This window comes from Puma concolor, chromosome A1 (assembly GCF_028749965.1).
Source record: "Puma concolor isolate L17-30 chromosome A1, mPumCon1.1.hap2, whole genome shotgun sequence".
Lineage (NCBI taxonomy): Eukaryota > Metazoa > Chordata > Mammalia > Carnivora > Felidae > Puma > Puma concolor.
In genome coordinates this window covers 217,295,801-217,309,120 of record NC_141667.1, presented here as the reverse complement: position 1 = coordinate 217,309,120, position 13,320 = coordinate 217,295,801, and the positions used below count along the sequence as shown (strand labels likewise).

Genomic DNA, 13,320 nt, shown 5'->3' with positions numbered 1-13,320 from the left:
AAATTTTAATTTCTAAGGAAGAATTATAATCATCCCAGCTGAAAAACTGGGTAACATGCATAGGGAAAAAAAATGGACTCTACATTTTTCATCTACAACACTAAATGTTATAAGATATTCTAACAATATTTATAAAGGTCTGAGGTAAAAGGATAGTGATACCAAAATACTGTATTCAGTCAAACTATTGTGCAGGTATGAGGTAAAGGCATAACTTTGGATACAAAAGGGTCAAAGTCACACCATTTGGATAAAATTATTTAAAGTGCTAAATTAAAGAGAATATTCTACACCCAAACATCACTTTTAGGTAGATTAAGAGTAAAAGACAGAATTCCCAAAAATTAGAGGACTGTTTTTGTAACCTTAGAGTTGAGAAATATTTCTTAACTCAAAGATTTAAATGAATGTTTATTAACAATGTTTAGGATTTCATTTATAGATGATATAATTTTCTGTTCCTTAAAATAAAACATGGAGGCCACCTAAAAACTTAATCTGAAACTGTTTAGTTATGGAGCATATCTATTGGATGAAATTCAATACAATTTATAAAAATTATTACATCTATTTTTTGTTGTAGAAAGATCCCCATGCTGTGTTTAGTACAAAAAATTTTAGAAAACGTTGTAAAAAGATTGGGGGAGGGGGAAAGAGACATGGAAAAAGTGTGGGCATATATCCAAGTTGTTAACAAGGGTTATCCTTGGGTAGTGGAATTATACATGATTTTTATTTTCTTCATCTATCTTTCTATATAAGCTAAAAAAAAAAAAGTTCATGAAGTTGTCCTGTGTCCTTTTTTTTGTTGGAAAGAATCTTCCTATTCCACCTCTATCTTTCTCAGAAACCTACCCTTTAAAATTATGTAAGCGGCAAGTAAATTATTCGCTCATTTCTGTGTGTTGCTTTTTTTCTGGATATTGATTACTATTGCGTAAGATAGTAAAAGGCAAGGCATTGGAAGGAATGCTACCATTTTTAAGATGAAGAAATATCCATTTGACCTCCCAAAAGTAATTGGACCTCTAATGATAGCTTTGTGTCACCTTCAGGAATTCAAAAGGCAACCAGAGTAAAAAGAAAGGACCTCGAACGCCTAGTCCACCCCCTCCTTTACAGGAAGATATTGTTCTGGGGAAAAAATATAAAGAAAAGTATAAAGTAAAAGACAGGATAGAAGAAAAACCAAGAGACGGAAAGGACAGAGGACGAGATTTTGAAAGACAAAGAGAAAAAAGAGACAAGCCAAGGTACGTACGATTGTATGTTTTCGGCACTCCTTTGTAGAATCTAAAATACTTTTCGTAAGCTTTTTAGGCATTACTGTAATAGATTTTTTTCCGTGTTTTAAACCTCTGTGTATGTGTACTTAATAATTCCCATATTGAGTTAGGGATAATTCAGTAAACGGTACCTTAAACATTTTTTTTATGATCATGAAATAATAAAATTTTCAATCTTAACCATTTTTAAGTATACAGTTTAGTAATGTTGAGTATATTCACATTGTTATGAAACAGATCTCCAGAACGTTTCATCTTGTGCATCTGAAATTCATCTGAATACCCATTTAAATGACTCCCGTTCCCCTCTAGCTCCCAGGTCCGCAGCCCCTAGTAACCACCATTCATTCTATTTTCTGTCTTTATGAATTTGACTGCTTTAGATACCTCATATAAATGGACTCATTTTGGTTTTTTGTGACTAACTTATTTCACTTAGCATGATGTCTTTAAGCTTCATCCATGTTGTAGCATGTGACGGGATTGCCTCGCCTTTTAAAGCTGAATATATCCCATTGCCTGTATATCCAATTCTCTGTTGGACAGATGGGTAACTTCCACCTCTTGACTGTAACTATCTCTTCAAGACCCTTCTTTTGATTCTTTGGATACGTACTCCAAAGTTGAATTGCTAAATCGTATGATAGTTCTGTTTTTAATTTTTTGAGGAAATTTCATATTGTTTTCCATACCCGTTGCCCCATTTTATAACCCCACCAACAGTGTACAAGCGTTTGAGTTTTTCCACATCCTCACCAACATTTATTATTTTTTGTTTTTTGGACAGTAGCCATCCTAATAGATGTGAGGTGATACCTCATTGTGGTTTTGATTTGACATTTCACTGATGATTAGTGATGTTGAGCATCTTTTCACATATTTGTTGACCATTAGTATATCGTCTTTGAAATAATGTCTATTTAATTCTTTACCCAATTTTTAATTGAGTTATTGATTTTTGTTCTTAAGTTTTAGGAATCTATTATCTATTCTGGATATTAACCTCTTACCAGATATATGATTTATGAGTATTTTCTCCTGTTTATAGGTTGCATTTTCACTCTTTTGATAACGTCTCTTGATGCACCAAAAGTTTTATGCTTGTTGTGGTCCCATTTGTCTCTTTTTGTTCTTGTTGCCTATACTTTTGGTGTCATTGCCAAGACGTTATTGCCATATCCAATGTTATAAAGATTTTCTGTTATGCTTTTGTGTTGGAGTTTTATAGTTTTACATCTTACACTTAGGTTTTTAATCCCTTTGGAGTTAATTTTTGTACATAGCGTAAGATAAGGGTCCAGCTTTGGGGCGCCTGGGTGGCTCAGTCGGTTAAGCATCCGACTTCAGCTCAGGTCATGATCTCACAGTCTGTGAGTTCGAGCCCTGCGTCGGGCTCTGTGCTGACAGCTCAGAGCCTGGAGCCTGCTTCAGATTTTGTGTCTCCCTCTCTCTCTGCCCCTCCCCTGCTCATGCTGTGTCTCTCTCTGTCTCAAAAATAAATAAAAACATTAAAAAAAAAAAAAAAAAGATAAGGGTCTAGATTCTTTTTTTTTTTTTTTTTTTTTTTGCATGTAGATAGCCAATTTTCCCAGCACTGTTTTTTGAAAAGACTGTCTTTTCCCCATTGAGTGGTCTTGGCCCCCTTGTTAGAGATCATTTGATCATATATGCAAGGATTTATTTCTGGGCCCTCTGTAGTATTTCACTAGTCTGTCTTTATGCCAGTACCACACTGTTTTGATGGCTTAGCTTTCGAATACATTTTAAAATCAGGAAATATGAGTCCTCTCACTTTGTTCTTCTATTTGAAAATTATTTTGACTTATTTACATGTCCCTTGGAATTCTGTATCAATTTTGGGATGAATTTTTATATTTCTATGAAGAATGCCATTGGGATTTTGATTGCGATTGTGTCAAATCTGTAGGACGCTTTGGAGAGTAAGGACATCTTAACAGTTTTAAGCCTTTCAGTCTGTGAGCATCTTTCCACTTATTTGTGTTTTCTTGAATTTATTTCAACGATGTTTTGTAGTTTTCAGTGTACAAGGTTTTCAACTGCTTGGTTAGGTTTATTCCTAAAGTGTTAAATTCTTTTTTTATGCTACTGTAAATGGAATTGTTTTCATAATTTCTTTTTCAGATTGTTCATTGTTAGTGTATAGAAACAACTGGTTTTTGTGTGTTGATTTTGTGTCCTGCGATTTGACTGAATTTATTTGTTCTAACAGTGCGTGTGAGTGCATGCACACATGCACATAACCCGTAGGCATTTCTACGTATAAGATCCTGCCATCTTAGAATGGAGACAATTTTACCTCTTCCTTTGTAGTTTGGCTGCCTTTCATTTCTTTTTCTTGCCTATTTGCTCTGGCTAGACCTTCTAATACCATGTTGAAAAGAAATGAGAGTGGGCGTCCTTGTTCCCAATCTTAGAAGAAAAGTTTTCAGCCTTTCACCATTGAGTATGATGTTTGCTCTGGACTTTTCATAAATTGCTTTGTTAAGTTGAGATTGTGTTTTTCTGTTCTTAGTTTGTTAAATGTTTTTACCATGAAGAAGTGTTGAATTTTGTCAAATCTTTTTTCTATACTTATTGAGACGATCATGTGATTCCTTTAATTCTGTTACGTGGTACATAGTATATTGATTGATTGCCCTATGTTGAACCATTCTTGCATTCCAGGAACTAATCCCCCTTAGTCATGGTGTGTAATCCTTTTAATGTGTTATTCAATTCTATTTGCTAGTACTTTGATGAAGAGCTTTACATATTATTCATCAGAAATAATGGTCTGTAGTTTTCTTGTAGGGTTTTTATCTGGCTTTGCTATCAGGGCCTCATAGAATAAGCTTGGAAGTATTCCCTCCTCTTTAGTATTTTTGGAAGAATTCCAGAGGACTAGTGTTACTCCTTTAAATGTTGATAGAATTCTTCAGTGAAGCCATGTGGTCAGGGTTTATCTTTGGGGGGAAGTTTTAGATTACTGATTTAATCTCCTTACTCATTATTGGTTTGTTCAGATTTACCATTTATTAAATGAGTCAGTCTAGGTAGGTTGTGTGTCTAGGAATTTATTATTTCTAGGTTATTGGAATTTGTGGATGTACAGTTTTTCATAGTATTGTCTTATTATCTTTTTTTATTTCTGTGGCATCAGTTGTATTGACCCCACTTTCCTGATTTTAGTTATTTGAGTCTTCTTTTTTTTCTTGGTCTAGCTAAGGATTTATCAAATCTTTTTAAAAATCCAGCTTAGTTTTGTTGATTATTTCTATTGTTTTTCTGTTCTCTATTTTGATCTTTGCTCTAATCTTCATTATTTTCTTCCTTCTGCCAGCTTTGGATTTAGTTTATTCTTTTTGTAGTTTTTTGAGGTGTCAAATTAGGTTGTTAATTTGAGATCTTTCTTATTTTTAATGTATACATTTATCTATGAAATTCTTTTTAGCACTGCTTTAGCTGCATCTCGTAAGTTTGGGTATGTTGTGTTTTCATTTTCATTTCTTCCAAGGTGTTTTCTAATTTCATTTGTGACATCTTTGACTCATTGATTAAGAGTCTGTTGTGTAATTTCCTTATATTTGAGGATTAAATAACATAACTCTTAAAACATAAGCAAAGTACTCAATAAATATACTTTTTATTTTCCTACTTTAATAATAAATTGCAGTATGATAATATATTAAAATGCCTTTCTATTTTCAGGTTTTCACTTTGTAAAACTTGAGTTCTATTTTTCTCCCTTGTGATCAGAAAAAATACTTTGTATGATTTCAGTCTTGAATTTGTTAAGACTTGTTTCATGGCCTGAAACATGGTTTGTCCTGGAGAATGTTCCATGTACACTTGAGAGGAATGCATATTCTACTACAGTTGGGTGCAGGGTTCATATGTCTGTGAGGTCCAGTTGATCTACATAGTGTTGTTCAAACCCTCTGTTTCCTTATTGTTCCTCTGTCACTTAATCAACATTAACTTTTTGGTGTAAATGGAATTACATAAAAGAGCCAGCCAGTGAAAGAGCTGAGACCCTTCTGAAAATCTGTGCATTTTAAACTTAATAACTGTGTCAGAATTTAGTTAAGTCACTGCATTAGTTAATTTAGATTGTATGTTTTTTAATAAATTCTTTCTCATCAGTCAGTTTTCCCTCTAATGATGGTACTTCTTAAAGATCTGTTTACAAAACTGAAAAATAAGGAATGCTTGATTTTTAAAATTCATTTATTTAATGTTACTTGGGAGCAAATTTTTTTTTGTAAAAACTGAAGGTAATATTTTTGTGGCTCATAAAAATGCTTACAGATTTAATTGGGATGCTTTCCCCCTATTCATTTTTTAAATTAGTTTTCAAATTTGTCCTTTCATGAAATTCATATTTCCTCCAGAAAAAAAAAATGTAACTCTTTAGAGGGCTCTCAGTCTCTTTTCTTCTTGAGTTACAGCATGTTGGAGAATGCACCAGCCTTGAAATTGCACAAATAGGAACTTGTATCTTGGCTCTGCCAGTTACATGATGTGAGACCCTGAATAAGTTGTTTTCTCTGAGCCTCTCTTTCTTCAACTGTTAAACATGCCTGATATAGCCTCATAGGGTTGAGGTGAGGATGAAATGAGATAATGCTTTAAAAAATAAGCAAAGTACTTAATAAATACACTGTGTCTTCCTACTTTAATGGTAAATTACAATGTAGTGATATTTAAAAATACCTTTCCATTTGCAGGTTTTCACTTAAAAATGTAGCCATAAAGATATCCTTTTTTTTTTCCCTCTGATGCTTATGCACCATCCTATTTAGAATCAGCTGTTAGTAATAAGGGCTTAATATGGGGGCAGGGGACTTAAGTACCTAAAGCAATAGTGTCCGAACTTGAAGTCTATCGAGAAGTATTAATACCTGATTTCAATCCCCAGATTTTCCTATCTAATTAGTATGGGGAGCTGCCTCGATGTCTAGATTTTTAAAAGCTCATTGGGTGATTGTAATGTTCATCAAAGTGTGGGAACATTAACTACATACATTGGAATTTATTTTCTCATTTAAAGAAATTCAGAGGAAGGCAGTCCAAGACCGATACCACTGGTCGTTCCACCAAGTCATTGGGGATCCAGGGTAGTAGCTGTCTTCCTTTTGCATGCTTCCTTTTTCAGGGTTATCCCATGATCTAATGTGACTGCTGATGACTTAGGCTTTCCATCCATATTCCAGGCAGGAGAAAAAATGAAGGGAAGAAAGCCTTAATTTTCCTGGAAGTCCCACACACTATTTCCTGTTACATCTTAATTGGCCAGAATTTAGTTTCATGGCTACATCTAGAGAGGAGGGTGTCTTAGAAATGTAATCCTTTAAACAAAAAAAAAAAAAAAAGAAAGAAAGAAAGAAAGAAATGTAATCCTTTAGCTGAGCATATGGCTGACCCAAATAAAATTGGGTTTACTAAAGAGCAAGGAGAGAATGGATTGGGATAGCTGGTTGCAGTCTCTGCTACATTCATGCGATGCCATTTCTGTTCATTGTTTTTAAGTACCATTCTTCTTAATTAAGTAGCAAGATTATTAGAGTTTTAAAAGCAGCATTACCTGACACTTTATCTGGGGTGCCCTGTGAACTGATATTTGTAATATTATTCGGGATAAATTATCTACCTAGTAAGCAGTTAACTTAGCCTTATAAGTTCAACAAAACCCAGTCTTTTCCCAAAAAATAGATTTTGGTGATAAGCTTAGTCCTTTCCTTGTCTTGATAAGAGATCATCTTGTCGTACTTAGATGAGTCGATTTTTTTCTCTCCCATTATGGTGACTTGACTTAGAAGAACCAGAATGACCCTGTGAACTGTTGCTAGGACCTAATATCGTGTTAAATAACACGACCGAATATCGTGTTAAATATTCTTGCTCATTTACATTTTAAGAAGTCTTTTGGGGCATCTGGGTGGCTCAGTCGGTTAAGCGTCCGACTCTTGACTTCGGCTCAGGTCATGATCTCAAAGTTCGGGAGTTCAAGCCCCACCTTAGGCTCTGTGCTGACAGAGCTCTCTCTCAAAATAAATAAGAATAAACTAAAATTAAAAAAAAAAAAAGTCCCAAATAACCTTGAAAAAAGAAGTCTTTATTCTTTAATGGTTCTTGGTATTCTAATTTTGTTATTTTGACCCAGAAATCTCTGAGACATGATTTTTAACGTATGTCCCTGGTACTTCACCATTGAAATGGTAACATATTTTGTATTATGAGAAACTGTGTACTACACAGGTTGATTTTTCATTTTCCAGTGTTTCTGGTGGCTGTCTCCACCAGGAGCAACAAGGTATATGTAGGACTTACCTGTTACTTAGTATATAGAAAAATCTTAACTTGGTTTATTTTGTTTATCTAAAGAAACAAGGCAGCAGAGTGGGTACTGCTTTAGTGGGTACCTGAATTGCGTTGGAGTTCTGAAGCCATATATTGCAAAGTTGAGAAGGGCCATTTTGATTTAGGAGGAGTTCGTTTAATTTACAGGGGTCTTTTTTGAGGTGGGTCTATTATTTTAATATATCTCCATTACTGTGAAAAGAGAACTTATTCTCAAATGAAATATTGTATTAAGAATCTTTGTCATGCTTTCAGATTGGTGGGGTATGTAATTAAAGGTTAGCGTCTAAATTCCTTTTGGAGAAAATTGCCCTTTAAAATTAATGTAGATGGGGGCGCCTGGGTGGCTCAGTCGGTTGGGGATCTGATTTTTGCACAGGTCATGATCTCACATTCCGTGAGTTCAAGCCCCACATCTGGCTCTGCACTGACAGCTCTGAGCCTGGAGCCTGCTTCAGATTCTCTCTCCCTGTCTGCCCCTCCCCCACTCGCACTCTGTGTCTCTCTCTCTCTCTCTCAAAAGTAAAATAAAAACATAAAAAACATTGTTTTAAATTAACTTAGATCTTGTAATGAGCTTATTCGGAATATTCTGGTTATCAGGATGTGTTGTGCTTAAGTGAAAGTATGCTAATTTATTTATTCAGTTATTGGGTATAGGGGTAGGCATTGTTCTAAAAGTTGGTGATGCAGCAGTGAACAAAAATGTTCTCAAAAGTTTTGTTTCTACAGGTAGAAGTAATATAGTAATCACGTGTATAGAAAATAACATTGATCTGAATATGGACATTTTTTATTTTTCCAGGTAGAACTTGGAAGGCCTACTGGGTGTAGGGGATTGCTTACATTTCTTAAGGATGGTTCCCTATTTAGTTACTAGAAGAGTATGCGTATGTGTGGGACAGGTGGTGCAACAAGACCATATGGTCCTATGACTTAAGTCCTTCTCCCTGTCTTCCGGGTCTCGTCTGAAGTCCACAACCTTCTACGTCAAGGGCTCCTAACCTGAGATCCATTGGTAGATTTTAGGGAATCTGCACATTTCTTGATTTGTGGGTATAATTTTACTGGTGTGTGTTTTGGCGAGAGGGAAAGTACCTATTCCTCCCAGAAAAATTCATGATTTTCCCCCTCTTTTTGCCACTCATCTGGCACTTGAGGATTTGAGTATCTTCCCCCCGCACCTTCATTAGCCACGTCAACTGTGTTAAGAATATACTCCATTCCCAGAATATTTGTTAATTTGAATAGCACTATATTCTGTCATGTTTTGAAGAGAATAGTTTGGAGGCCATGGTTTTAGAAGAATGTTTCTAATCAGTGTCTTCCCATTTGACAGGTAGACTTTACTCAACTATGATTTATTTATGCAACATGGACTAAAACCTGAATACCACTTGTTTATCCAAAAAAAAAAAAAAAAGCCTTCCAGGTTTTATTACTCTACTTTTAGAAAAATGTAGCAATTTCCCATTACATTTTTGTAAAATAAACTTTCCGTGACCTGCTCTGTACAGAAGATGGTAACATCTTGATTACCTGGAATTCAACTAAATCATTTTTATTCTGTAATTTGTTTTAGAAGAGGTGTAGTACACAGAAAAATTACGTTCAAATTACATATTTAGTCAGAAAATCACTTGTGAAGGGAATATTTTGTGAGTATGAATATTCCTAACCTGTAACATCTAGATAATCCTAAAGTGGATATTTACAATGATGTTTCACTGGGCTTGTAATACTTTTCATCAGTGAAAATCCATATTCTGTATACATTGCTGAATAAGGAGAGTGAACCAAATTATTAGTGTACTTTAAGAACAAAGGCTTAAACAAGGACAAACTTTTTAGATTAGTAGTTAACCAGAGGACTTACCTAGCAATTGTATATAGCCCGTTCTGCTGGACATTTGGTTAAATATGGTTTTATTGATGGATAGTAATATGTCTTAATCAAGTTGTAGGATGCAGAATTTTGTGTTAAATGGGAAGAATGTAGCTAATCACTTAAAAAAAAACAACACTTCATTATAATTACCTGAATATAGAAGTCTACTTCTTGATAGTACAAATGCTTGCATGATGAGTCTTCCCCAGATTTCAAAGACAGATCTCATCATTCAAAACTTGTTGGCTTTGACTTCAATTTAGTAGAATAAGCAAATTATCATCAAATTGACAATCTTATTTCCCCTTTCAGTGATTGCACACATTTATCAAAATAATTAAATCAAAATGTTTCAGACCTTTGACAAAGAATGTTATTTACTGGATTTATTCAGTATTTACTATTCATGTATAGATACCATGGTCTGGACTGGCACATCTCATCCTGTGGTGGCCATGAGCCATAGGATAGGGAATAGTCCGTTTGTTCACTGAGCATTTTCTATAGACTGAAGTATAGTTGTTTTTTTTTTTATTTTAATGTTTATTTTTGAGAGAGAGAGAGAGAGAGAGAGAGAGAGACAGAGTACAAGAGGGGGAGGGGCAGAGAGAGGGAGACAGAATCTGAAGTAGACTCCAGGCTCTGAGGTGTCAACACAGAGCCCGACACGGGGCTCGAACTCACAGATCACAAGATTACAATCTGAGACAAAACTGGACACTTAACCAACTGAGCCACCCAGATGCCTCTGAATTCTAGTTTCTTGAGTAAATGTGCACTAATGTTGCTTGGCTATATATAGAGGATGGAAAAATACTACACTAACGTTACTGTACTAACTGTACTGTACTAACGTTACACTTCACACAGAAAAACATAGAATCATATAATGATCCCTTCATGTCCATCTTGTTTCATCTATATATATAGATTCATATATATATCTATATATATAGGTTTCATATATACCCCTATATACCTCCTCCTCCATCCAATATTATTTTGAAGCAAATCCCAAACATCTTACTACTTCATCTGTCTATATTGTAGAATATATCTCCAAAAGATCAGTACACTTAAAAATATATAATCAGTACACCAGTATCACACCTAAAAGAAAAAAAGGAGAATAGTATAATTTTAAAATATAAAACTTAGAAGTATTGATGATTTAAATATCTTTTATAACATTTTCCCAATTAAGGGATATTAGCACAGGTAATCATGAAGGATATAAACACTTTTTAATATTAAAATGGAACCTTTGTAGTCAGGTTAGGAATTGTTTATTTGAGGCATTTTTCTTTTTCTGCATTTGATTGAACCCTGTGTATAGACCTAAAAAGTGTCTTCATATGAATGTGATTTAGGTTAGAGATACAAAATTAAGGCACTTAAAGAAATATGTAATATAGCTGAATATAATTCTATAATGCACTAAGTTTATGGTAGACTCTTGTTAAAAATGAGTTTTATTTATTTATTTTAAGTAAGCTCTGTGCCCAGCTGGGGGCTTGAACTCTCACCATCCTGATATCAAGAGTCGCATGCTCTACTGACTGAGCTAGCCAGGTGCCCCCAAAATGAAAGGGTTTTATAAATATCAAAATAACACAGTCACATTGGGGGGAAAATAGCAATTTCACAATTTTTGGTCCAATTGATCCAGTTTGGGGCTTTCATAGATGGGATATTGGGAAAATTTGTTGAGCTCATTAGAGAGTTATGAAATCTAGAATGGTGTTTATGTCCATACAAATTGTACTTCTGTCTTTTGCCCAACATACTTGGTGAAATTAGAGACTTGAGAGGGAAGTTGTTCTCAAGCAGTTTCAGAGAGGTTTTCAGGAACAGGAGGTAGTTGGGAAAGTTCCAATAATTGGTCCAGTCAGAAGTGTATACCATGGTAAATGGAGGCCAGATATTCAATCGAGTAAAAATGTGGGGCTGCATAGTGGGGTTAATGAAAGGCACCCAGCTGCACCAGCAAAATGTATCCCAGTCTGGCTGTGGTTTGGTGGCATCTGGTGGTAGTTTTTTTCACTGACAGTGAAATGACCTGTGACTGGATAGGACTTTCAGGACAGTGGCAAGGATTTCAAGAATCTCCCTTGGTTACCCATTTTGCTGGCCTGAGCTTAGATGTTATGTCTGAGAAATGAGTCCAGAGCCTTGAGGACTTTTCTTTACCTTCCTCCTTCCCAAGACTGGATTGCTTGCTGTTTCTTGGTGTAGTCTGGTTTTCTCCCTCATCACCTCACCACCCCATCCCATCCCATCCCAGGAGAAAGTGATAACTTTAACTTGTTCCAGCAGGCAGAGGATAGGAGCCAGTTGCCTTCATTCAAATGTCTCCATTTGAATGAAGGCAACTGGCTCCTATCCTCTACCTGGCGTGTGTTGTTTCTGGATTTTATTTTATTCGGAATACTGACTCTCTTACTCCTAAAGCTTAAAAACAATCTTCTCATGTGTGCCAGGGATACCAAGTACTTGTCTCTTGTGACTTTCTATCACAATGGCGGGTACAGTTTTTAGTTCACTAAGTCATGTGATTGAGCAAATTTGTGTCAGGCTCTTGAACAAGATTCTGAAAAATTCTATTATCGACTCTTGATTACAGCTCAGGTCATGATCTCATGGTTCATAGTTCAAGCCCTGAGTCAGACTCAGCGCTGATGTTGTAGAACCTGCTTGGGATTCTCTGTCTCCTTCTCTCTCTGCCCCTCCCCTGCTCACTCTTCAATCTCTCTCAAAATAAGCATTTAAAAAAAATTCTTAAGCGATTTAAATGATAAATCTAGGTTTTAATAACATTGAAGGATGTGTTGATTTAAGGATTATCTTAACAGTCTTTATTCTTAAGTTGAGGCTTCTGAAATTTCTTCATCGCAAAATGCAAAATTGAAATTGACCCAGAATTATGAGTACTCGGATTAGGGTTACTTGTTTTATGTAGAATTGGTTAGTTTGCTTGAATCAAATCTGTTTTACAAGTACATTATATATTTATGAGAAGATCTCTTTCAAAAACTTCCCACAGACAAAAGTATTCTCCTCTTTTTGTAGATTGTTGACTTAAAAACGTTTCCCGTTGCAGGGAGTATTTATCACCTGCTGCAAAGGGACAGCAAACTCTAGGTTTAAAACAAGTCCTCACACAGAGGCATTTTCTCTCTCCATCTGATGTAATTACTTAGACAGGTAAAATCTTGCTAGATTTTTTTTTTATTGAAGGATACTTGACACATAATGTTAATTTAGCTTCATGTGTACAGCACAGTGATTCATCTGCTCTGTACAGTATGCTGGGCTCGCAAGCGTAGCTGCCATCTGTCACCATACAGCGCTATTTCAATACCATTGACTGTGGCCCTTATGTTGTACCTTGTGACTTATTTATTCCATAACTGTTATCCTTGTGACTTATTCCATAACTGGAAGCCTGTATCTCCCACTCCCTTTCACCCAGTTTGTCCATCTCCTCACTCCTCTTCCCTCTGACACCATCGGTTTGTCCTCTTGAATTTACGGGTCTGTTTCTACTTTTTGTTTCTTTATTCGTTTGTTTTCTTTTTAGGTTCCACACGTAAGTGAAATTAGATGGTATTCATCTTTTTCAGTCTGATGTGTTGTGTAGCATAATACCTTTCAGGTCCATCCGTGTTGTTGCCAATGGCAAGATCTCATTCTTTTTTATGGCTGAGTCCTATTCCATTGCACATATATACCACATCTTCTTTATCTGTTTATCTATTGATGAACAGTTAGGCTGCTTCCATATCT

At 35.3% G+C, this 13,320-nt stretch overlaps 1 protein-coding gene across 9 annotated transcripts in view; it reads left to right on the top strand.

Annotated features, from left to right (window-relative positions):
• Nucleotides 1-13,320, top strand: part of ZC3H13 (zinc finger CCCH-type containing 13) — a 98,160-nt gene that overhangs the window by 40,111 nt on the left and 44,729 nt on the right. For all 9 annotated transcript variants that reach the window (XM_086711827.1, XM_086711825.1, XM_086711822.1 and 6 more), the window contains one exon: nucleotides 1,056-1,253. In XM_086711827.1, the coding sequence (XP_086567953.1) occupies nucleotides 1,056-1,253 (198 nt within the window). The remainder of the gene's footprint in view (nucleotides 1-1,055; nucleotides 1,254-13,320) is intronic.